The sequence below is a fragment of the Uloborus diversus genome, chromosome 2 (genome assembly GCF_026930045.1).
Source record: "Uloborus diversus isolate 005 chromosome 2, Udiv.v.3.1, whole genome shotgun sequence".
Lineage (NCBI taxonomy): Eukaryota > Metazoa > Arthropoda > Arachnida > Araneae > Uloboridae > Uloborus > Uloborus diversus.
This window is the reverse complement of record NC_072732.1, coordinates 163886887-163909953: the sequence shown is the minus strand read 5'-3', so window position 1 is coordinate 163909953 and position 23067 is coordinate 163886887. Positions and strand designations below refer to the sequence as shown.

General features: G+C 31.7%; 1 protein-coding gene across 4 annotated transcripts in view; it reads left to right on the top strand.

Moving 5' to 3' along the window:
• LOC129216119 (cAMP-dependent protein kinase catalytic subunit alpha-like) overlaps positions 1-23067 on the top strand; it is a 315436-nt gene that overhangs the window by 270456 nt on the left and 21913 nt on the right. For all 4 annotated transcript variants that reach the window (XM_054850272.1, XM_054850274.1, XM_054850271.1 and 1 more), the window contains 6 exons: positions 4072-4133; positions 6969-7097; positions 12085-12183; positions 16639-16721; positions 18942-19068; positions 20370-20465. In XM_054850272.1, coding sequence (XP_054706247.1) covers positions 4072-4133; positions 6969-7097; positions 12085-12183; positions 16639-16721; positions 18942-19068; positions 20370-20465 — 596 coding nt within the window. The remainder of the gene's footprint in view (positions 1-4071; positions 4134-6968; positions 7098-12084; positions 12184-16638; positions 16722-18941; positions 19069-20369; positions 20466-23067) is intronic.

The window sequence follows — 23067 nt, the reverse complement described above, 5'->3', positions numbered from 1 at the left end:
AGTTACGGTAACGTGGTCATTTGGCGAGATTGGTGATAAATAGCGCAGTTGGCGGATCGTTTAATGTTATCTAAAGGCTCTTTTCATTTATTTGGTGGATCCTTTAAAATTTTTGAACCAACTTTTTATTTGTTTGCTTTTTCATTTTTTTAAAAATATTTATGTTAATTTATTTTTGTGGCTTAAATAACTTATTTGCCAGAATAAACTTTTAGAATGGCTTTACAGTAGACCCTCGTTTTATTTTGTTTTACGCGAATGAATTTTGATTTTACGCGGATGCGGCACTACAAACAGGAAAAAATGTTACCCTCTTTCAAAATCCAAACTCCTGAGATTGCAGATAACTATTTTTTTTTTTTTTGAAAGGATGAGTTTCATATGCGATTTTTTTACGAAAATTAAATATTTTCTTCGTTATGTAAAGTTTGATCCACTGTTTTAAGACAACACTAGTTGTAATTGACAAATTGGAAATCATTACTTAATTCTGTAAAATTAGTAAAAAGTGTTTTCATACTCCTTTGAAAATCATACCTGAGTGATATGTAAGATATAAGATCAGTTTTTAACTATTTTACCTACTATTCATCCCTTTTCCTCTCGGTCTCAAAATCAGTCAACTTCGAGCACATAAATGAGAGCGAACATTGGACAGAAATGGGGCCACTACTGACCCCATGACACTAAAAGGGTTAAGGCATACAAACGATGATATAATTAAAAACAAATAGCGTCATAAAAAGCAATTGCCGTACATTCTATTAAGCGACAAAAAGTGACAAAAAAAAAAGGGCCACCCACATTTTTTTTTTTTTTTTTGTTCTACTGCCACAGTATGGCTACCAAGGTCTCGTTTGTCACTCTCGCTCTTTTTATTTCCCGTTCAAGTGTACCAGGGAAACAGAAACGAAACATAAATCACGACACTTAAATCCCAAAACACAACCGTGAGCTATTTCAGTTTCATCTTTTTCACACAGGATGATTAAATTCGCGCGACCTATGCTGTTATTTAGGATCTCGGTATTAAACTGGGGGAAAAGTCTCAACCGGAAGATTAACGACCTGTCCGAAGAATTCATATAATTTTCCAGTTTATGTTGATATCGCGCCTTTTTTTTTTTTTTTTTTCAAAGGGATCAAACAGTAGTTATATTCATCCTGAATGCTTTGAAATTTTCAGTCTCCAAGATAAATATAGAATGCACAACAACTTCATGCACACTTCTACATTTTCATAAACATATTTATTGGTTTATGCATCAATTAAGTAAGAGAAAATATGATCAAAAGTGGCGTACCGAAGAAAGATGGCATCACCCCCGAAGAGTCCCCCCCCCCCTTTTATTATCACACAGTGACTAACTAGGAGGGAGTTCCTCGAGAAATAAGGAAGATGGCAGGCGGATAGGGGTTGTGAACCCTCCTATGACGAATTGAAACTTGTAACAGTACAACGGCAATCAAAAAATTTCTTGTTAAAAAAATGCGATTTCTATACACTAAAACCTGTTCATAGCGACGGATATGAATCGCAAAATAGTAATAATAATAATAATAACCGCACTAAAAAAAATTACTCAAAACATCACGACCTATAAAAAAAAGTCTTCGCAGCACAATCAATTATTATTACTTTTTTTAATGCAGTGACTAAGGCCGCATAAAAAAATCTCATGTAGAAAATATAACGCAAAACCTTACAAAATAACTAGGAACTGCGTTTTGAAAAAAAGCTACTTGGAACCTCACTAAACCTTTTATAAACTGATCAAGAGAATACTCATGTGTAAACATTATTTAATATTTTATTTCCCTATGTAGTGATTTTACACAAACAAAACCTTTCAATGCGCATAACCATTATCCTTCGTAGTCTGACATTACATAAAGTTTCGAGTGGTAAACTGATTCATAATTGCTTTCGTCAATTGATGATATTACCAAGCACTCGTTTTATAGATAACTTTGTCATTTATGTACAAATTTGATTGAAATGTTCATATACAGAACAAAAATAAATCGCACGCGACAAAATCGCAAAAAAAAAAAATAAATAAATAAAAAAAAAATCCACAAAAAAAAAAAAAAAAAAAAAAAAAAACAGTTGAAGCGGATGTGTCTACCACTGTACTAATAGATTATTTATTTATCTATGTTAATCTATATCTATCCACTTCTTTCCATAATTTTCAATCTTTCTCTGTTAAGTATATCTATCTCTATCCATCTCTGTCTATTTGAAATCTATTGACGCTAGGAACATGACTTAACGATTTGTTAACAATATTTTGCGCTACTGAACGATACATTACAGAAATTTTTTTAATGAAATGCTTTAATAAATTACCGTAGAAAATGTATTTTAGTTTTCAAGGTATAGTTTGAAGCCTGGTAGGCTTATAACCGCGCTCAGGTAACTAAACCAATGAAAAAATTAGTTCGAAATGACATTTTTCAAAGTATCCATTTTTCTATAGATTTATATTGTAGCACCTTACACATGTCTTAACGTAAAATACTGCAAACCTAAGAACATTAATAGTTTTCTTGAGCTTTTCATCTTTGCCTTGCTTAAGAACATTTTCATATATCATTCATTCTCAATATGTTTCTGATAGGAGATTAATATAATGTGGCAGTGAAAAGCAAAGGGACGTAAGTGAACTTTTTATAGTTTCGAGAAAACGCATTTGAAAATCAAATCCTCGGTAGGCTTTCATTGAAATATCTCTATAAATCATGCTGTATAGCAGGACCTACCAGGGCTACTAGAGCCATCCCTTGCACCAACGTATGGGTGGGGTAGGAGAGGTTCTCCTACCATTTGTACAGGTTATGTCGAAATGTTTAGTTTTTCCACTTACATCCTTTTGCTTCTCACTGCCTCGTATGTGCTAGTTCCTCCAGGAAAATTTACCTTTCGAAACTTAAAATAAAATTGGTGAAATCTTTGAAAGACGAGTTTTCGTAAAATACACTACTTAACAAGAGTGCAAGTAGCAGACAAATTTATGAAAGTGGTTGGTTGAAATAAAGTTGAAAATGTGAGGCATTTGATAGTTGATTAAGACTATTCAAAATATCTTTCTGGACTGAAAAGAACTTTCAAAGAGTGGGAATTATCACTGTTTGGATCATGGGCGGATACAGACTACCATTTTAGAAGGGGGTGGAGTATGATGGAGGAATACCCTCCCTCTCGTTCCTTCTTCTCCTACATACGAACCTACAGTTTTAGGCGCGAAAATTTTCTGAAAATGCTTGAGTGTCAATACGGAGCATCAAATCGGCTAGGAAAAATAGGAATAATGCACCTAATAGGACAAAAACGTTACTAATTAATTCTATAAGCTTTGAAAAGAAGCAATATTTCAAATGTTTACTTTCAAAAACTTTGGATGAATTAAAATTACATTTTATTCATAAATTGTTTGAACACAATGTGGAAGCACAATACTGTTGACGGTTTAGGGGGGAGGGCATCATCCCCCATGTCCCTCCCCCTGTATCCTTTCCTGGTTTGCATATGTCTGAAAATGAATAATCAAGAAATTCAAAGATGATCCTAGTTTCTAAAGGGGCAAATTTTCTATTTGTGCCTCATGTAAGGAAATGATGGCAAATTTTAAAATTAGCCGCCATATCATAAACGATTAATTTTTAAGTTTTTTTACTGAAATTTGAAGTTGAAGTAATTTTATTTCTTAATATTGAAAGGTGAATACTGGTGCATTGACTGTTACTTGTTAACCCATTAGTAATCTTATGACTCGTTAATGAGCATTTAACGGATTATTCAAGTTAATTTAATTTGAACGATACCAGGTAAAAGGTTACCTGAGCTCAGAGCCAGATTGCAATACTATGAAGTAGTATGTATAAACATAAAGGTAAAAGCATTCCAAACTCAATTAACTTTATGCCAGCAACATCCATGGTACGTATTTCGATATCTTAGGCGATATTTTTGGTGGTTTATCTCTTGCCATGCTTTTCATAAGAAAGAATTGAAACATATATTACGTCAAATTATTTTAACATGCTGAATGAACTTTTCTCCCACAGTTCGAGAGTATCTGATACAAGCCAAAAAGGATTTCGAAAACAGATGGACTAATCCTTCCTCCGTGAGTATAAAACATTACCAGCCTTATTTCACATATATTTCTTTGCCAATCTCCATTTTTAGAAAGAGATATAACCTCTAAACGTCGCATGTTTCCATTAGGCTACACTTCCCCAATTTATTCTTCTGGAACTGTTATTTTCAATTGCCAGAACCGGTAAACGGAAAAATTTGATCGATCCGCGGGATTCTTACCTTCCTGCGTTAAAAAGTAGTTAAGAAAATAAATATATATTAAAGAAAATAAATTAATAAAAATATGTTTTAACAAAATTAATAAAAAGTATGTAAAAAACAAATAAATAAAAATATTTTTTTTTTCAAATAATCAAAAATCGAATTTGAAAAACAATTTTAAGAAGATAAAAACTGAAATTGAAAATTAAATAAAAAAAATAGCATTTAAATCTTTTTAAAATAATCGAAAATGGAATTTAAGAATAAATAAGTAAAACTAGAATTTTAAAAACAAAAAATAAAAATAAAATTTTAAAAAAGGATAACAAAAATAGATTTTAAAAAAAGTGTTTGCGATTTTCTTATATTAATTTTCTGATTACTTTTCGTAACTTTCTGTGATTTTTCTTAAAAGTTCATTTACTTCTGTATAACAATTACAATACTGTCTGACCACGGATTGTATGGAAAGACAAATATCCGTTTTACAGCCGGAAATGGACGAATCTATTATTTTTAAGCGATGCCAGTTTTGCAGAAGCAGAGTCTCATTCAAATGAGCGGAATACCGGCATCAAGTTTTTACTTTTCCCTCTCATTCAGATAGATTCGTCTTATCTGGACGCTTGAAAATTCCATACAATCCGTGGTTGGACAGTAATTGCTCATCCTTACATCTAAATTTCATACTAAGTAAATCATAACGAAAATAGCCCAAATAGCTTCCTTAACTGCTTTGTTTTACTCCCTCCTCCCCCTATCAAACTATCACAAACCGACCAACTCTCTCCCCCCGCAACCTCCATGACGCCCTTTATAGACGATCTCTTTATGCGTTTTTTAACTCTAAATAATAAAGATATATTTAAAACCTCTACAAATATTGCTTTTATCGACCGTGTATTCCCCCCTCCCCTCCATACGTGCTTCAATTATGAACCCCAAAAAAATGGATCTTGAATATTACTGCCGATTGAAATGCCCTTCAATGTATCTTCGCTGCTATATTTATTCAGGACACGACAGTGAAAGAGTAACCAAAACGAAATGAGGCAGAAAAAAAAAAACTTCCGATTTGATCATTACCGATCATTTTGAAGGATCATGATTTAGAGCGGGGCTGCGGAGTCGGAGGCAAAATGACCGACTCCTGCTCCAACTTAGACTCCTTTTCCCAAAAATCTTTTCGACCCTGACTCCGCAGCACTGGTAGATTTGCAGACTCGAAAGAAAATGACCGACTCCAACTCCTCCTACTCTTGGAATCTTTAAGTCTTCGGCTCCCGACTCAAACTTCTTTACCCCAAAATCAGTCTGACTCCGACTCCGCGCGACACTGCACTTCTACTGTTCTGATTTAGAAGGCACAGCTTGCCAACACAATGATAAGGTGTAAATTTTGCGTGGTGTGATGTTATTTGCTATTTTATGGTGATAGCTTAACGATTTTAGATGGCTGAGAACGCAAATAATATTCTCGTACACTGTATAATTTTATGATGCTTTGGTATGAGATGAACTAAAACACTATACCATTTGAATAAAGTTTTGTTTTATGCGTTTTGGCAAATGTTTATACGGAATAGGTTTTTGTTTTTGAGTAAAGGTTGTTTATATTTTTTGGTCAACAGTTTTCAGATAAAAATTTCCGCCTTATATTTATAGAAGATGCATTTTTTTGGCGTTTTGGACTTTACCTTTTATTTTAATGCTCAGAAGAACTTTTCCTTAAATTTACGTCAATGTTCTTATCAAAGTTTTTTGCTTAATTTTATCAAAATAAGATACATAATCAATGTTTCGCTATGTCTCTAATGTTTTGAAAAAGTAAAGTAATCGAAATACTGAAACACATATCAAATTAATGTGCTTAATATTCTTAAAGAAGATTGTTAGGATAATTTAATCCCCAAGTAGAATTCTAAAACTGTTTCCCTACAATTGAGTGTTTGAATAAGAGAAAACGAGAAAATGTTCAATAATTAACTTGGTGAGGATTAGATAACGAGTTTAATCACCTCAGTTCTTCATTTTTCAAAACTACGACTACAACACCGCCATTAGAACCCGTAACTTTCCTGTTCAAAGTCAAATGCGTTAAAGCTGGTCCACAATACAAGCATGACAAAAAGTTACCTCTTAAATTGTTCTTCATACATATATTTTTTTTTCATTGAGGTTAGAGATACTAGAATTTTCTGTTAATAGCTTTCTGTATGTGAGCTTAATCCCTTTTTTTTAAATAAAAATTAAAAAATGAAATTGTTGTTTTCATAACATGGAAGTTTGGGAGATTAAAATATTTGAAAAAGAAGTATTTCAAAACATGAATATGTTGAAGTAAAAAATCAGCGTAACGAATGCATGTTTTTTATCTTTGAAGAAATTAAATATTCATATTTGCTTAAGTTATGATTCCTAAAATAAATACCAGCTACAAGTAAAAGGTATGAAAGAAAACGCTACGCAACTAATATTGATAACATTTTCTCAAATTAAATAATGTTTCCGATATTTAACATAATGGATAAAATTAGAAGAGATAAATTAGATCAAAATTATCACACTAAACATTTTTTAAACTGATTTTATGTCTCGAACATCTGGTACATAATAACATAACACTGTAAGTCACTTTTCTATATTTTTCTATCACAAGAACACAGCCAAGCTTAGTCACTTTGAAAGAATCCAGACACTTGGAACGGGTTCTTTCGGAAGAGTGATGTTGGTCCAACACGAAGAATCTAAAAAGTTTTATGCGATGAAGATACTAGATAAGTTAAAGGTAAGACACATTTATTCTTGTTTTCCCTAATCATGCTCATAATACTATTATATATACAATGATAAAAAATAGTTTGGTGCAGTAATGCGTGACTAATTTAGGATTTTTATAAAAACGTCTTGATGTCTCTAAAAGTTAATGGAATGAACGAAGATTAAGAAAAAAAAAACATTGTTATGTCAAATTCTATATCATTATAACTTCGTTATCTGGTGATAATACAAACTGGCATTTATAGTACACAACGTTATAGTTATGACTTTAAAGTATCACAGAAAAAGAATTCCGAAATATTTTCAAAAACTTTTTTGAAAATTACAGACAGGATTCCGTAATACTCGGAAAGGTTTTTGAAAATCTCATGAACCGCAACTGCACAATATATTCAGAAAAGTTTTCGAAAATTACAGAAAGAGAATTCCTAAATGCTCAGAAACGTATTTGAAGATTACACTGTGTGACACGATTTTTCTAACATGAATACTATCACGTGTATTGAGTTACTTATTTAATTGTAACCAAAATTGCCAAATTATATGGGTGTCTAACACGTCACGTTTCTTTGTTATAGCCTCTATAACATTTTCATGCTCCCTCGCCTATAATGTCATAAAAAGAATTTGATTCCATTTTTATTTCAATCACTAGAAGTATAAAACGGCCTATTAGTATATACTGTGAAAAATATCATCTGCAACAGTTATTCTTCAAGAGAAAATTTTATTTCAATAAGAATGTAAGTTTATAAAGTGGCAAAACGTGATGCTTTAATTTACCTCTTCTTCCGTAAAAAAATATTCTTCCACCCTTATATGTAAAACTCGGTTTAATGAAAAAATAATTCAAACCTATGAATAAAAATAGCAAAGGATTTTTGTATTTGTAAAGTATTTGTCCCGAATTAAGTGAAGCTAAATTTAAAAAAGGCATTTTTGTCGACCGTCCAAAAAAAAAAAAAAATAAAATAAAATAAAATAAAAAAAATGCTTATGAAGAACAATGACCGCAATGAAAATCTCTCCCAAAAAGAACTATCGGCTTGGTTGTCTCTAAAAGAGGAAATTCGAAGATTTTTAGTCAGTCAAAATAAAATTAAAATTGGCAAATTTTTTGGTAAAAACGTGTTGCAAAAATTTGAAACGATGGGGGTGCAGAATGTCATTGAAGATACATGTCTTGCATGCTCGCTTTGATTTTTTCTTTCCTAATCTTGCAAGGTGAGTTATGAGAAAGATGAATGCTTTCATCAAGATATTAAACTTACAGCAGAACTTCACCAAGGAAAATGGAACTTGACTTAATGCAAAAAATGGATGCAAAAGAAGTTGAGTGATGACTGTTGGTTTCTAATTCAAGAGGTTTCACTATTTACAAGAGGAAGAGTTAATTTTTCCTCATTTCTTTCAAAACAAGTGGCTTATTTTTCTACTCAATGATAAAACTTGTGCAGTTTCTCTTCAGAGTGTATGTATAAGTGTATATTATTACAATATTTGCATTAAGATTCAAAATACAAGTACAGTGCTGGCCAAATTATTAGGCTAAGACTGTTTTAAAAGCAAATTCTTTATTGATTACGTAACTATCGACACATTAACGAACAGTGAAATTATTATCTAACATGTATTATGCATTCCCTTGTTCCTGGTGAGCATTTTAAGTCTTTTTGGCTTACTTTTCACAAGGTTAATACCATTTCTTAACTTTTTAAAAAAGGAGGCAAAAAATTTTTTTATTCTCACTATTATATATATATACTCACATACACACATTCATTAATTACCTAAAACTAACTTTAAATATAACAGAACACACTAATAAAAAGAACTAGTGAACTGTTTAAGCTGATTGAGGTTATATTCCTGGTAGGTAGATAAACAAAGAACATAAACAAAGCAGACAATGCTGCCACCTGCAAACATTAAATTATACTATGTACATGTACAGTATGTACTGTGCTTTAACAGCAAAATAAATAGTATTTTAGTACAAATAGTGTACAAAAAAAAAAAAAAAACTCTTTAGTCCAATAATTTGGAAAGCACTGTAGATAAACACGATTAGATTAGATTTAAAATCTTCAGTTTTCAGCCATTTATGGAAATTTAATTTGTCATAACTTTAAAATGGTAAATGTTACAATAATTTAGTTTATGTATTTATGTTTAGCAGGCCCAACTTAACACAAATCAGCTATTTTTCTCAATGTTATAGAAAAAGTAAAATTTTGTCACACAGTGTTACAGAAAGAGGACTTCAAAATGCTCAGAAACGTTTTTGGAAATTACAGAAAGAGGTTTCGAAATACTCAGAAACGTTTTTGAACACTACAGAAAGAGGATTCCGAAATACTCAAAAAAAGTTTTTCAAAATTTCATGAGCCGCAGCTGCCAAATACATTTAGAAACACTTCCGATTTTATTTTTTTACACTGTAAGATCTGAAAACGATGATAGATGAACGATATAGAAAACAGGGTCAAATTTTCTTTATTAGCAAAGAGACGAAAATTTTTTTTTTATTAAAAATTCTACTTTTAGCTCTGTAAGAGTAAGCAGTTACCCCATTGCCACCCTTACCTTCTAGATTTTCCACTGCATGCAGCTAATTATATTCTTAAGGGAAGTTTACGGAATTACATTTAATCAAGTTTGCTTAAAGCGTACGTACCAACAAATTCTCTTTTAATGAAAAATGGGCAACAGTGTTTTAAAAGGAAAATAAAACCATTTGATGTAAAGTCTTGTAGCACCCTAATGAGACCTAAGAGCCTAGCGAGAAAATATTATCTGCTTGTTACAAATTATTTTATTTGAAAAGAAATTAAATAGAATGAATCTATTTCTAAACTTTTTATTTATCGTCCAAGACTTTGAGCTAAAAAGAGATTAAAAAGAATAAATATGTTTCTAATTTTTTTATTTATGCCCCAAAACTTTAGGCCAACTTTGTTTACGTTATTTTATATCAATGTTTGTATTGACAACAAACTTGCAACTTCAACATACTATAGGGGGAGTCTCTAGCAGTGCCTACTATAAATGAGGTAAACAAAAGATGGTGCAGTAAAACAAACGGGGGGATGAGGAATGAAAGTTGTAAAATAAACAAATGTTGTGACTTATAATCTGCTTTAAGCTTAGTGAATGTCAGTAATATTTCATCGAATTTATAAAGTTTTTTCCTTTTCCTATTCTTTTCAAATTACATCATGCAACAAACTGTCTGAAGCCTATATTTTACCACAAAGGGAAAACGTGGAACGGTATAATTTTCCTCTTTCGGTAGTTTTTTAAATCACCATAAGTTAACGTATTCAAGCTTTAAAATTATGAATAATGTTTGCCTTTTTTTGTGATACTAAAAGTTCGATGTCAGTAGTTGCAAAATGTTTATTTGTGTGTTCTACACAAACGTGAAACTTTTCTATGCTGTCTCGAATTTGTCATCGAAGTTTCTCAAAAATGACGAAAATTCGTAGTTTTGCGCCATCAACAACTCATCTTAATTTCCATTAAGTAGAAAACTACTTTTTTAAAATCATTATCAAATACTGTAGTCGTCTATTTTTGCCGGAATTAAATCATGCACCTTCGAATGAAGAGAAGTATATATATATATATATATATATATATATATATATATATATATATATATATATATATATATATATATATATATATATATATATATATATATATATATATATATATATATATATATATATATATATATATATATATATATATATATATATATATATATATATATATATATATATATATATATATATATATATATATATATATATATATATATATATATATACAAAACAATACCATTTACAAGCAGAGGGCTTAATGATAGCACGTTCTTTTAAACGTGCCACATTCCAGTTTTGACACAAAACGAAACAAAATGGAAAACACTTCGTGCTGGCAATGAAGAATTCAAATTTTTCAATTGAAAAATTGAATAAGTACGCTTTTAAATGAACACACTCCCACAAAAAATATCAATTGTACAAACGTTGTGGCTAAGTACATTAAATTCGTGTGATCACGAAAAAAAATATGTTCAATGTTCAATTAATTTGTACAGAAATCTAGTGTAATGAAGAGATCAGCAGCACTCACTCCAAAATGAATTAATTGGCCTGAAATATTAAGATAGACAAATAAAGTTGACATACAAATAAATATTCCAATCACTGCATACTTTCTAAAAACCTTGTTCAAATCCTTATTATTGTGCTAATGTTATTGCTAGGGACTGTAAAAATTTTGCAGCATACCCTTTTACTTTATGTGTGATAAAAAAGATAAAGAATAAGATGATTTTCTTTTCATGCTATCTTTTAAGCTTTAGATTTATTTCAAGCGTTTACTTATAACATTTTCATGGAAAGTATTTTTTTTTTTTCTGTTTTGAAAAACTTTTTGAAATAATTCATCTGATACCTTTCGTGCTCAATCTTAAAATTCCTACCTTTAGAGCTATTCATCAATCCTCAAACGAAGAGTTCATGAATTTAAGCGTTAGTTATTAAATCAAGTATTAATTGATTCAGAGGTATCTTTTAATAAATCAAGGAAGAACTTTTTAAATTTGGAACATATTAATGCCATCAGTTTCCACTAGAAATAAAATGTACTCACATATGTTCCTCAGGGGAAAAAATACTTTTACAGAAAAAAAGGAATTTTCAAAAATAAAATTCCTTTTCAAATGAGAGTGCCTCCATCTCTCAAATATTGTATTTTTGATTTTAAAAAACTACATTTGTAAGTACATACTCAATATTATCCTTTTTACTTCAGCGAAAACTGGTTTTAGTTTGATTTATGTGTCTGTTCGTGAATCCCTCTAAGAGTCTAAGAGGCTTGTGATAAATGATCGTCTCATCGAGCAAGCATTTTTGAGTCTGTGCGCCGCCGCAATGACCAAATGGTGTGCCTGATTCGATTTTTTTCTCGTAAATTATTAGGTAGTGAAGCTAAAACAAGTGGACCACACTCTGAACGAAAAAAGAATATTACAAGCCATCGATTTTCCGTTCATGGTCAACCTGGTGTACCACTTCAAAGTGAGTGTTTTTGATTTGTGCCCTTGACTTTGAATCATACTGAGTACAGACTGAAATGTTGAATTAGCCCAGAAAGACGGTCTTGAATTTACCAAATGTGCAGAAAGGTTTTGGTTTCAAAATCCGTCATAATATTGAAAACGAATTGAATGATATTTTAGGGTTTTGTCATCGATAAATATTAATATATGTGTGTGTTACTTTATATTTGAGTTTTCAAAGTACTATAAAATTCATGCATTTTTGTGTTCATTTAGCATTTCTTCTCTTAAAAATAATGCTAGTACCCCTTGTTAAGTAGAAATTAGAGTATTAATATTTCGCTTACATAAGTGCATCGAGCAATTTCAAATTATATTTGCCCATATCTCCATTTAAATTATTAGAGAAGAATATATTTGGGTAGGCTGAAAAAACAAATATGCGTCGACTTTAAACTTCATTTATAATATGCATGGCTGCCTGCAAATCTACCTGGAAAAAAAAAAGATTTTTTACTTGTCAAAACTGAAAAGATCACAATTGAGACAGTGAGAAGTAAAGGGATGTAAGTGCCAAAGTTAAAAATTTGGAGATAATTAGTAAAAATGGTAGGATAATCTCTCCTCTGTTTCAAGACAAGAGATGGTACTAGTAGGTATGGTGGGTGCTGCTATAAAGCATTATTTAGAAGAAAAAAATCAATGAAAGCCTGCTTTAGATCTCAACTTAAAACGCATTTTACTCGAAACTTTAAAACGTTCGCTTCCGTCCCTGTGCTTTTCACCGCCTCAATTGAAGGGGTCACTAGAAAAATGAAGAACATCCAATCTTCGAATAAAAAAATAAGTTTACCTGCCAATTAAATGTCAATTTCAAAGAGAAGTATATATATATATATATATATATATATATATTAGATTAGTTGAAATTAACGCACGTTTTGTGTTTTAAAATTAATTAATAAAACACAAGACAATGATTTCAATAAAGACCGAACATTGATCGTTTTTTCTGTGTGCGTGTGTCTTCTCTGATAAATAACTAGCGGGACCCGCACGACTTTGAACGTAGTAGAAAATTAAAAGGTTATTTGGTTCGCCTGTATATTTACAAATAATAGATGATGAATTTCTCGCTAATATGCTATGTTAATTTGCTCGTTCATGTTATGATAATTTACTCGTCCATGTTATGATAATTTACTCGATCATGTTATGGTAATTGCTGCAGAGGAATTAAATCCACTAATGGTGGATTAAAAATGTAAAAAAAGAACAAAATCGAATTTTCAAAAAATCGCTTCGAGGTGCACACCCCCATGCTGCCAACTAATTTTGTGCCAAATTTCATTCAAATAGGCTGAACGGTTAGGAGCTATGCGCGTCACAAAGATACAGACATCCAGCTTTATTATTAGTAAAGATTAGCAGAACATGGGTACTTCAGTAAAAGTATCATCAAAAGATAATTTATTTGCTGAATTTCTTCCAAGTATTGCCTATATTTACAAATTTATCTCACCGCAAAGTTCAAAAAAATTAGAATTTTCATCATACAAGAAGGCTATCTATTGGTAAAATAGTAATTTTACTTTAAAAATATATTATTCTTGCTTCCCCTTTAAAGGCAGATTCTTATGAAATATCACACTTTATATAGATATGATTTTCGTCACAATTTATTATCTGGCTACTTTGTTCTTCCAAGTCTTACACAAACCAATGATTAAATTTCCCATCATTTAATGTGAATAGATTTTTAAATAATGACATGCTTTACTACTTTTAATGGCTAAGAGAGAACTATCAATTAATTAAGGAGAATGTTTTGGCACAGAATAATCCCCACGAGAATCTATACATCATTTGCTATTATGATCAGTTCGCTTAAAATCTTGTAGCGACATAAATTTCTCTGTACTTTTTATGATTGATATTAGAATTTTTGTGCTTAGGTTTATCAAGAGAGAATCGAAATTTTATTAACCCATTGAAATATGAACAACCGCGAATTGCGTCAACAAAAAATGCGATGTCTGAAAAAAAAAATGAATCAGATTGAAAAATGGGAGCTTCTTAGCTTCATTAGAAAACAAAAAAAAAAAAAAAAAATCTTCATCAGTTGCAACTTGCAACATTTTCAAACATTTGAATTGCTTCTTATGATTACGCCACCTTCTTAGCTTAGATTTTTAAAACTGGATATTGTAAAAAATATTTTTAAAAAAACTAAGCAAACAAACTTTTTTTGTACATCACTAACTTCAGACTAGAAAAAATCCGACGTATTCTAAAATGATAAGGTTTATAATAGACAGTTGAGTCAACTAAAGAAAACGACAAGGTTAGAATGACTATTCATTTTGTATGGAAATTGCAAGGAAAAAAACAACGAAACACACACCCTAAACTCAAATTTTAGTACATTTAATCTTTTTTTTTTTTTTTTTTTGCCTTTGAGAATAAGTCTTCTTCACTCACCCTTCATGACAAAACATGTGATATCCCGATGTGTAGAAATTAACGCATAATTCATGCTGTAGTTCCCAATATTTATTTTGTGTTACCTGTGTGGTTCGTCTCAGAGACACACTGTTTACATAATTGACCAAAGAAATCTCATCGGAGATATTTTCAGTAGGGGAAAAAGTGGATCATTGAAGGTAGAATTCCTTGTCTATTCCTACTAGGTAGGACAAGGGGTTAGTTCAATACTACCAAGGAATGACATTGAGCAGCTGTAGGTTGTAATGTAAACATAAACAAATGGTTTCTGTCTGAATTTCTCTGCTTTTGAGCTTCAAGCCGGCTCCTTGCATTTCCTTTACAAACGGACCCAAAGTGTACTATGTAGCAATAGGCAGTCACCATGGTAGAAGTCCGTTTTGCCTGAGAAGGCCTCATTCCCATTTGTTTGATGTCCTGATAAAACTGTCATGGTGGCCTGATCAAATCTTCGACTCGTAACTTGGAAAGTCGCGGGTTCGATACCTGTTGGTCAAAGATACTCCGAGTATTTTAATGGTGAGTAATGCGCGTTAAATCTGTCTTGATCACAAAGTCCTCCAAAATCCCATAAAAAATCAATACCTCTAGGGTACTAGATCAGGCGTTACACTGTGTCTGGTGTGGATCAAAATCAATACTCTTCAGGCAGGGTTCACACCAGGGAAAAAATAAAGGTGAGATTTCTCACCCTGAACAAAATTGTAGGTGGGATTTTTTGAAACTATAGTGAGAGTAAATACTGTTTAAGGCTTTCACGGCCGGCGTCAATATGGGGAGATAACATTTCCGCGCTTATTGGTCGTGGTACCAAACTCAAACCACTGATGATGGCTGCAGCAAAGCAAGCCGAAACGTCTGGAATTTCTACTCCAATTAGACCACGGTCAATAAGCCCGGAAATGTTATCTCCCCATATAGTAAGAGTAGTTTATTATTTTTATTATTGTTATTTTTCATTTATTTCTCAGTTTAGTTCACTGCTTGTGCATTTTTAGTAAATATTTATGTGAACAAAATATTTGCGTATCATATAATCATATAGTCCGAAATTTGTTTTATGAGCACAGAGTCGAAAGAAAACGCTTCATTTGTTTGCTAGAACAGAGGTACATCGTTCTGTTTTAGCGGTATTGGCTGATCCTATAACGAGATATTAGCATTATAATTTCTTTCGATGTTAGTTATAAAATCAAGATTCTATTTTGTAAACAATTATGCACTAAACAGTGAACTAATGGAAAACTCGACTTATCTAAAAAATGTATGAATGCCTCCAAAAAAAAAAAAGTTCTGGGGGGGGGGGGGGTCCGAAAATGACGATCTTCGAAGAAAAGCATTTTTGGTGAAGCTTCGGTGCATTTTTTTTTTTTTTTTTTTTGACATAACAAGGAGCAAAAGTTCCACTCATAGTTTCCTAAGGTATTTAATCGTTCTGTAAACCAAAGAATACAGCTATCTCCTTCCGCTCAACCTTATTTTTCTTATATAGTGACTTGACTGTCTTCATTAAAATAAATATGAAGCATAGAAAAAAAGAAAAAATAACTTTTTGTTTTCAGCTAATTACTTTTAAATTAGAATGTATTTTAGAAATTGCATATAGAAAAATGATAGCAATTTCTCAAAGGTGGGACTTTAAAAAAACTGCCATTAATAAATCCTAAAATTGTTTTTAGCGAAAGTGCTGAAACAAAGTTCTCAGTGCAATATTATGTAATCATCACGATTATTTTTCCTTGATCAATCTTTAATTAAATATATTTGCAATTTGGTAGAGTAAATAAAAATATTAATTTTGAGGATTCTTGATATTTTTAAATGTAGTGGCTAAATTTATCTATATTGTGTATCATCTGTATTTGCGCTTTCTAACAAACAGGTATAGTGAAGTACAATATTTTTAAAGCATAACTTCTTAATAATGCTTGTTTATTTATAAAAATAACTAATTTGTGTTTTACTTTAGGATAATTCTAATTTGTATATGGTCCTAGAATACGTATCTGGAGGTGAAATGTTTTCCCACCTTCGCAGAAGTGGAAGGTTTAGGTAAAAGTCATTTCTTATTTGCTTTTCCTCTCTTAGACGTGAGCGTTAATTTAAATTGAGAACAACTCATTTAAATACTTTATCTTTTCTAACTAGTAAAATGCAAACAAATTTGGTACTCTTCTGTTTCAGGGGGAAAGGGTAACATCTATTTCAATGAAAGTTGAAGTATCGTGATAGATCGGAGACCACCTGGCGATATATCGCCAGCCTTTTGTCTCCAATTGACAGATATAAAACCAGCTCAGAAACATTATCTCCAGTTAGTAACACATTTGACTCTTTAAAAATTTTCGCAAAATGTCTTTAATGTCTCCAAACTGACACTGGGGTACAGACACAATTTATTTTTTTCGCAAAATTCGTGCAATACCAAGTTAAAGACAAATAAACAGATCTACATCCACCTACTATGGACATAAATTGGCACCAAGTGATTGCCAATTTATGACAATGTGATTTTCAGTTTTTTTTTTCTTTTTTTACTTTTTTCCGGTACGGATAAGTATCCTCATAATTTATTATCTTTAATTTCTTCAAGATAATTCATATAGCATTTGAAAACCAATTTTTTGCTCCCAGAAATTTGAGCAAGGTTGGTCATACATTTACGAAAGAGGAGGCTCCATAACTAATTACGTGAATCTATAAGGAATATTAAAATTTTCACTTTATATTTATTTTTCAATTAGATGGTTGGAATCAGGCACTTGGATTACTACCGAATTTCTTATTTTTACCATACAGTTTAGAAACAAATATATTTTATTTTTAGATAGAATGAAAACCAGATTCATGAATGATTACAAAAAAAAAAGAGTTTGAACCATACAAGCAACTGTGTAATAACACCATTACCATTAGAAACACGTGTGAACTGCCTCGTGACAAAGACCATGAAAAAAGAAAAATATCGATTCCAGTGAACCAATTGCTAAAATAGCACCTGAAAGTATAACTGCAATTTTCAAACCAATTCTGGGTTTATAGGTCTTTAGTCTTGAAGTTTGGTAACCATCTGCATTAATCGGAAAGAATGCGACTAGGTTTATGGGTTTGTAGATTTGTGGATCGAAGAAAAGAGATAACTGTGGAAACGGACGAGCATACTGACTAGATTTAGTTTTTTTATACAAAACGTTTGTTGAAAAAGAGCTTTAGAAACCTATAAAATATTATTATTTTTATCATTTTTGCTGTTCGAAACTTTTGCTTTAGATTAATTGATGTGCGCACTTGCGAGTGGCATGGCTTAGCTATAAACTTATGCATAATTACCAAAATTTATTGTTTGGAATTTTATCTGAGTTGGTTGAGATTTAATACGATACATATTTTGAATTTTAATATTTTTTACATCACTGATTTTTAAAAAATTCGTAGACTTTCGTTTTGGTTTAAATTTTAATAATTACACTTTTGTTGCTGTACTGAATTTAAAATGAATATAATGACAACCTGAAGCTGGAGAGCTTTCTATATCTTAATACTGAAATTTAAAAAAAGTTACTTTGAAGACTAAAACCTACGACGCTCCAAATATGTATTTTATGTTCAAATTGTTACATGTTTTGCGAGTACGTTAACTTTTTTCTTCAGGGACACAGCCACGGGGTTTTGATAGTTAAAACCTCGAAGTCTTGATCGTTTTAAACTATACTGCCAATCCTACGATATTAGTATGTATATGCAATGAAACTCTGTTACAACGAAATTTCGGAAATTTTATTTGTTATAACGAGAATTTCGTTATAATGGCATTCAAGCAATGAAATGGTAGTGAAATCGTTACTGAAAATTCATTCGCCGAAACGGATATTTTATTGTATTGGTATTCGCTATAACGGGATTTCACTGTATAAGGACTTCTGCTAAAGGAACCTCTCATTCTCCTCTCCAGGACATAATTCTGCTTGCACCACTGGTTGCCGAATTGTAAAAGCAGAGAAGTTAAACTTTATTCTTGGTAAAAAGCAAAATAAAACTTTCAGTTCTTCTTTATGGTTAAAATGCATAATTGGAAAGTATGATTCAATACCAAATGTTTCTTTGTTTAGTCATAATTACATTTAAATCGATTTTTTCTTGCAACGGCATTTGTTACTATTTAATCTTTCATTTAATTTTTTTTCATCTCTTTGAAGAAAACTTTAAAAGAGATTTAAAACTTTCAGAAAATCCATTCTGGAAAAGGATTGAAATGTTCTTTTTTCTTCCCAGTGAAGCCAGCACGAGGTTTTATGCTTCCCAAATCGTCCTTTCCTTTGAATACCTGCACTCCTTAGATCTAGTCTATCGGGATTTAAAGCCAGAAAATCTACTCATCGACGAAGAAGGCTATGTGAAGGTGAGTAATTCCTGCGCTTTCAGCGGGATACAGGATTTAGGGGCTGTCTAAATATAAATGATATCACTTTTTTCAAAAAGTTTGACTCTCTCATTCTCTGTGTAACAAAGTGTCACTCATCTATCTCCTCAATCCCCTTCTCTCCCTTAGTCACATATCACGTTGTTTTTCAAATCGCACCCCGGCAAGGAAAGTGACACAACTCAAAAAAAAAAAAAAAAACAGCATTCGAGAAAATCAAGGTCTTACGCAGTACAGTGGACGTCGGTTAATTGAATCAGTGGTTAATTGAATCAAATTGCCAAAAACAATAAAATCCAGCTTTATTAAATCAGCTGCTTTATGGAATCAAAACTGGTTAGAGCAAAGGTGATTCATATAATCGGCGGTCACTGTATTAGTTTTCAGTGATTTAGCTTGCAAAATTACAACACATTCCAAAAAAAAAAAAAAAAACCTTGTGATGTTTATTGGTTAGTTTTTGTTGTCTAAATAAATAATGCACACTTGAAATTTGAAAATTTTTCTTCTAAATTAGAAAATATTGATGAAGTGTCTCATTGATTATATCGTCTTTATGCCACCGCGTACTAGTTATGTAAGCTAACTTTGTGCGAGTTTTATGGCAAGAAAGAGCACACACACTAAATTAAGATTCTAAATATATAGCTAGTAGGTTTTTCTAAGATTTTGAGTTGTTTCACTTTCCTTGCCGGGGTGCGATATACACATCGCTATAAAAAGTGAGTGATGCCACACTTCTTGTTATCCTCTAACTCCCCCCCCCCTTGCCACAAACAGTCTCAATTTTACAAACCCCCATTCTCCTCAAAGAGTGACTTCATTTGTGGGTAACCCCTTATTCGACTATTCGTGTCCCCTTTTGCGATCTTCAAATTTAAATCTTATATTAGTAGGTCAAGACAAACTATTTTAATTACTTTGTGATCGTTTGTAAAGGGACATGAAAATTCTATTTCACTGTATGATACCTCATTGAATTCCTCAATATTAAGCACAAAACCAGCATTTTTTAAATTAAACATGCCGAAAGTGAGCAAAGTTAACTGTTTTGTTATTATTAATGTTATAATTAATTACAAAATTAACTCGAATAAAATCCTTAAAATTCTTCTTTTTAAGTCAACTTACGAGTAAATATGCTCTTTAAAATTGCATAAAATTCTTTTCATGAAATTTACAATGAGTTAACATTCCATTAAACACCCCCCCCCCCCCAACAGCATTATATTCATCAGTTTAAATGTAATACTTTGAATGCTTTATTATTGTTTTCGTAGGTGACGGATTTTGGTTTCGCAAAAAAAGTGCGGGGACGTACATGGACTTTGTGTGGCACACCCGAGTACTTGGCTCCGGAAGTCATCCTCAGTAAAGTAAAGAAATGAACAATATTTTGCTATTTTTTCAATTTTAACACTGATGTGAATTACGTGAAATACACCACCAGCTCAATCCTATTCATCCTCTTAATTGTTGCGGGATCTATAAAATTGTTTGCAATTGCGGACTCGGATACATCGGACAGATCCGCCGTTCTTTGAAATTTCGGTTAAAAGAACATCAAAACTATGTGAGGAAACAACAGCTGAATAAATCCAGTATTGCCCAACACTGTTGGGAATCAAATCATTCTTTTGATTTTAACTCTTATCAAATTATCCAAAAATGCCCCAATTCGTTGGATCTTGATTTTTGGGAATCTTTCCACATCCTGAGGAACCGTTCTAATTTAGTCAATGATCTTACTGCAATTCCCTATTTTTCTTCTGTGTGGACTCCTTTGTTAAAATTGGTTTAGTTTTTATATTATTTTTTATGTAAACGTCGTACATTTCTAACTTTTATTTTTTTCATTTTTTGCTTTCTTATTTCGTTTGGTGATTAACTAATTCCAATATGTTTATCCTTCACTTTGTTCTTAAATGCATTTCTCCATTTGATACATTGCTTTCATACATAGTTTTTCCCGCTGGTAAATTTATTGCTAATTTATTCAGAGTGGTTTCATTTTTGGACTCTTTGCATTGCTTATGGGTTTTCTTGGAAAATTTATTACTTAACGGTTTTTTTTTTTCCCCTGATGGAATTATATAATAAATTTTGCCTAGATGGTGTCATTTTATCTTTTTTGTTTTGTTTAATTTCTAGTTTTTGATATTTATATTATCTCCTGTTCCACCGTGTTGCTTTTCTCGGATGACTTTACATCCAGAAGCTCACATTTCTTTGCATTGAAAAAGGTGTTCCTTGTAACACCGAAACACGTGTCTGCAATATCTTGCAATATTTGTGCTTTCTGACGTTGGATTACTGATTTTTTGTATTTTCAGCACAAAGGTATTTATTCGTTATAATAACATATTGCTTCATACCTAGCAATATTTTCAATCTTCAATTGATTTTTTGTTTATAATTTTACTGGAAGAATACTTCTAAATGATGAACGCCATTTGCAGCTTTGCTGCTCAATCAATTAAAAATAACCTCATAATGGTATGTTAAAAATGTTTTAAAATTGCTACTGGCAGGATCATCAAATCGATAAATTAAAAAAAAAACTTTCTATTTCAGCTTACAAATGGTAAAAATATCCTTTATGAAGTTTGACCAGTTAAATAAAAATTAATTTCTTAAAATCACTGTGGTCGAGTCAGAAAATATCTCATTCCGTTTCGAAACTGGAAGTGTTAACATGAAAACATTAAGTTGAATAGATCCGCAAATAAATAAATGAAAACTGAAATAATGACTGCTAAAAAACACCCAAAAAGATTGTATTTGAACACAAAAGGTCGAAAAAATGGTTGCTCTACAAGCACAAAAGAATGGATGAAAATAACCATGAGTAAACATATTCAACGTTTTAAGAGGGTGGCGTGTTTCTTAAATGAAAAAAAGTTTCCATTGTTTACTTACCTACACAGCACTTAAATAGAAAGAATACAGGTGGATGAAAGAAGAAAGTCAGATATTTTAGAACACAGTTGTTTTTTTGTCGGGTTTTTTTTATGGGACGCGTATAAAACATGGATAGTTAACGAATAATATAGAAAACAAAAAGGTTAGAAGCGCATTTGTCGGGAAATGCGTCACTAAGGTGTGAAATATAAGCAATTTGAAAAATTATCACAATAAATCTTCTTATCAAATGCTCTAAAAAAGGTTTTTATTTATTTATTTTTTTTTTGAGCAATCACGATTGCTTATTGCTTTTATTTGACTGTTTTTGGCGTGCTATCATTTTATTTCTCACCGGCGCCACCCTCTGCCAGCACCACCCGTCGGCCGGCCTCACGATGCTGCTCCTCTAGCGAAAACCGTCTCCAGGTTGCGTCCATATCCCATACGCATACATACACACACACGTGCCTGCGCATAGACACATACACACACTCATGCCTGCACACAGACACACACATACACGAACGCCTACACACACACACACACACGTACACACACAGCACTGCATACATAACACGCACACACATGAATACATACACACACACGCTCGTGATTGCGAAAAACATAATTTGAATTCAAGATGCCAAAAATTCAAATTAATATTTTTTTTTTTTTTCTGAAAGCAATATTGTCATTCAGTTGAAATAGACTGCCATGGGTGCGTGTATTCGATCAGGAAAGTGCATAGAAGCCAGATGCTGCGTAACTGTGGTAGAAACTTGAAATCGACAGCATTCATTTGTGAATTAGAAATAAGTGTGAAATGGACACCCAGTAGATGATCGATGGTCAATATATAATTTTTCGATGCGGCACACTGTACTACACTACTCCAGACTCCAGGAGCGATATTGGCAAGTCTCACGAAAAAATTAAAGTCAACTCTTTAAAAAAAAATAGTCAACAGTTTTTTCCATGATGTTCACACAAAAGTATCCAATTTCCTTATATCACACAGAACTCGGTATTTTTTTACTTAAAAGAGGACCACATTTTTAACCATCATTCTTGCCA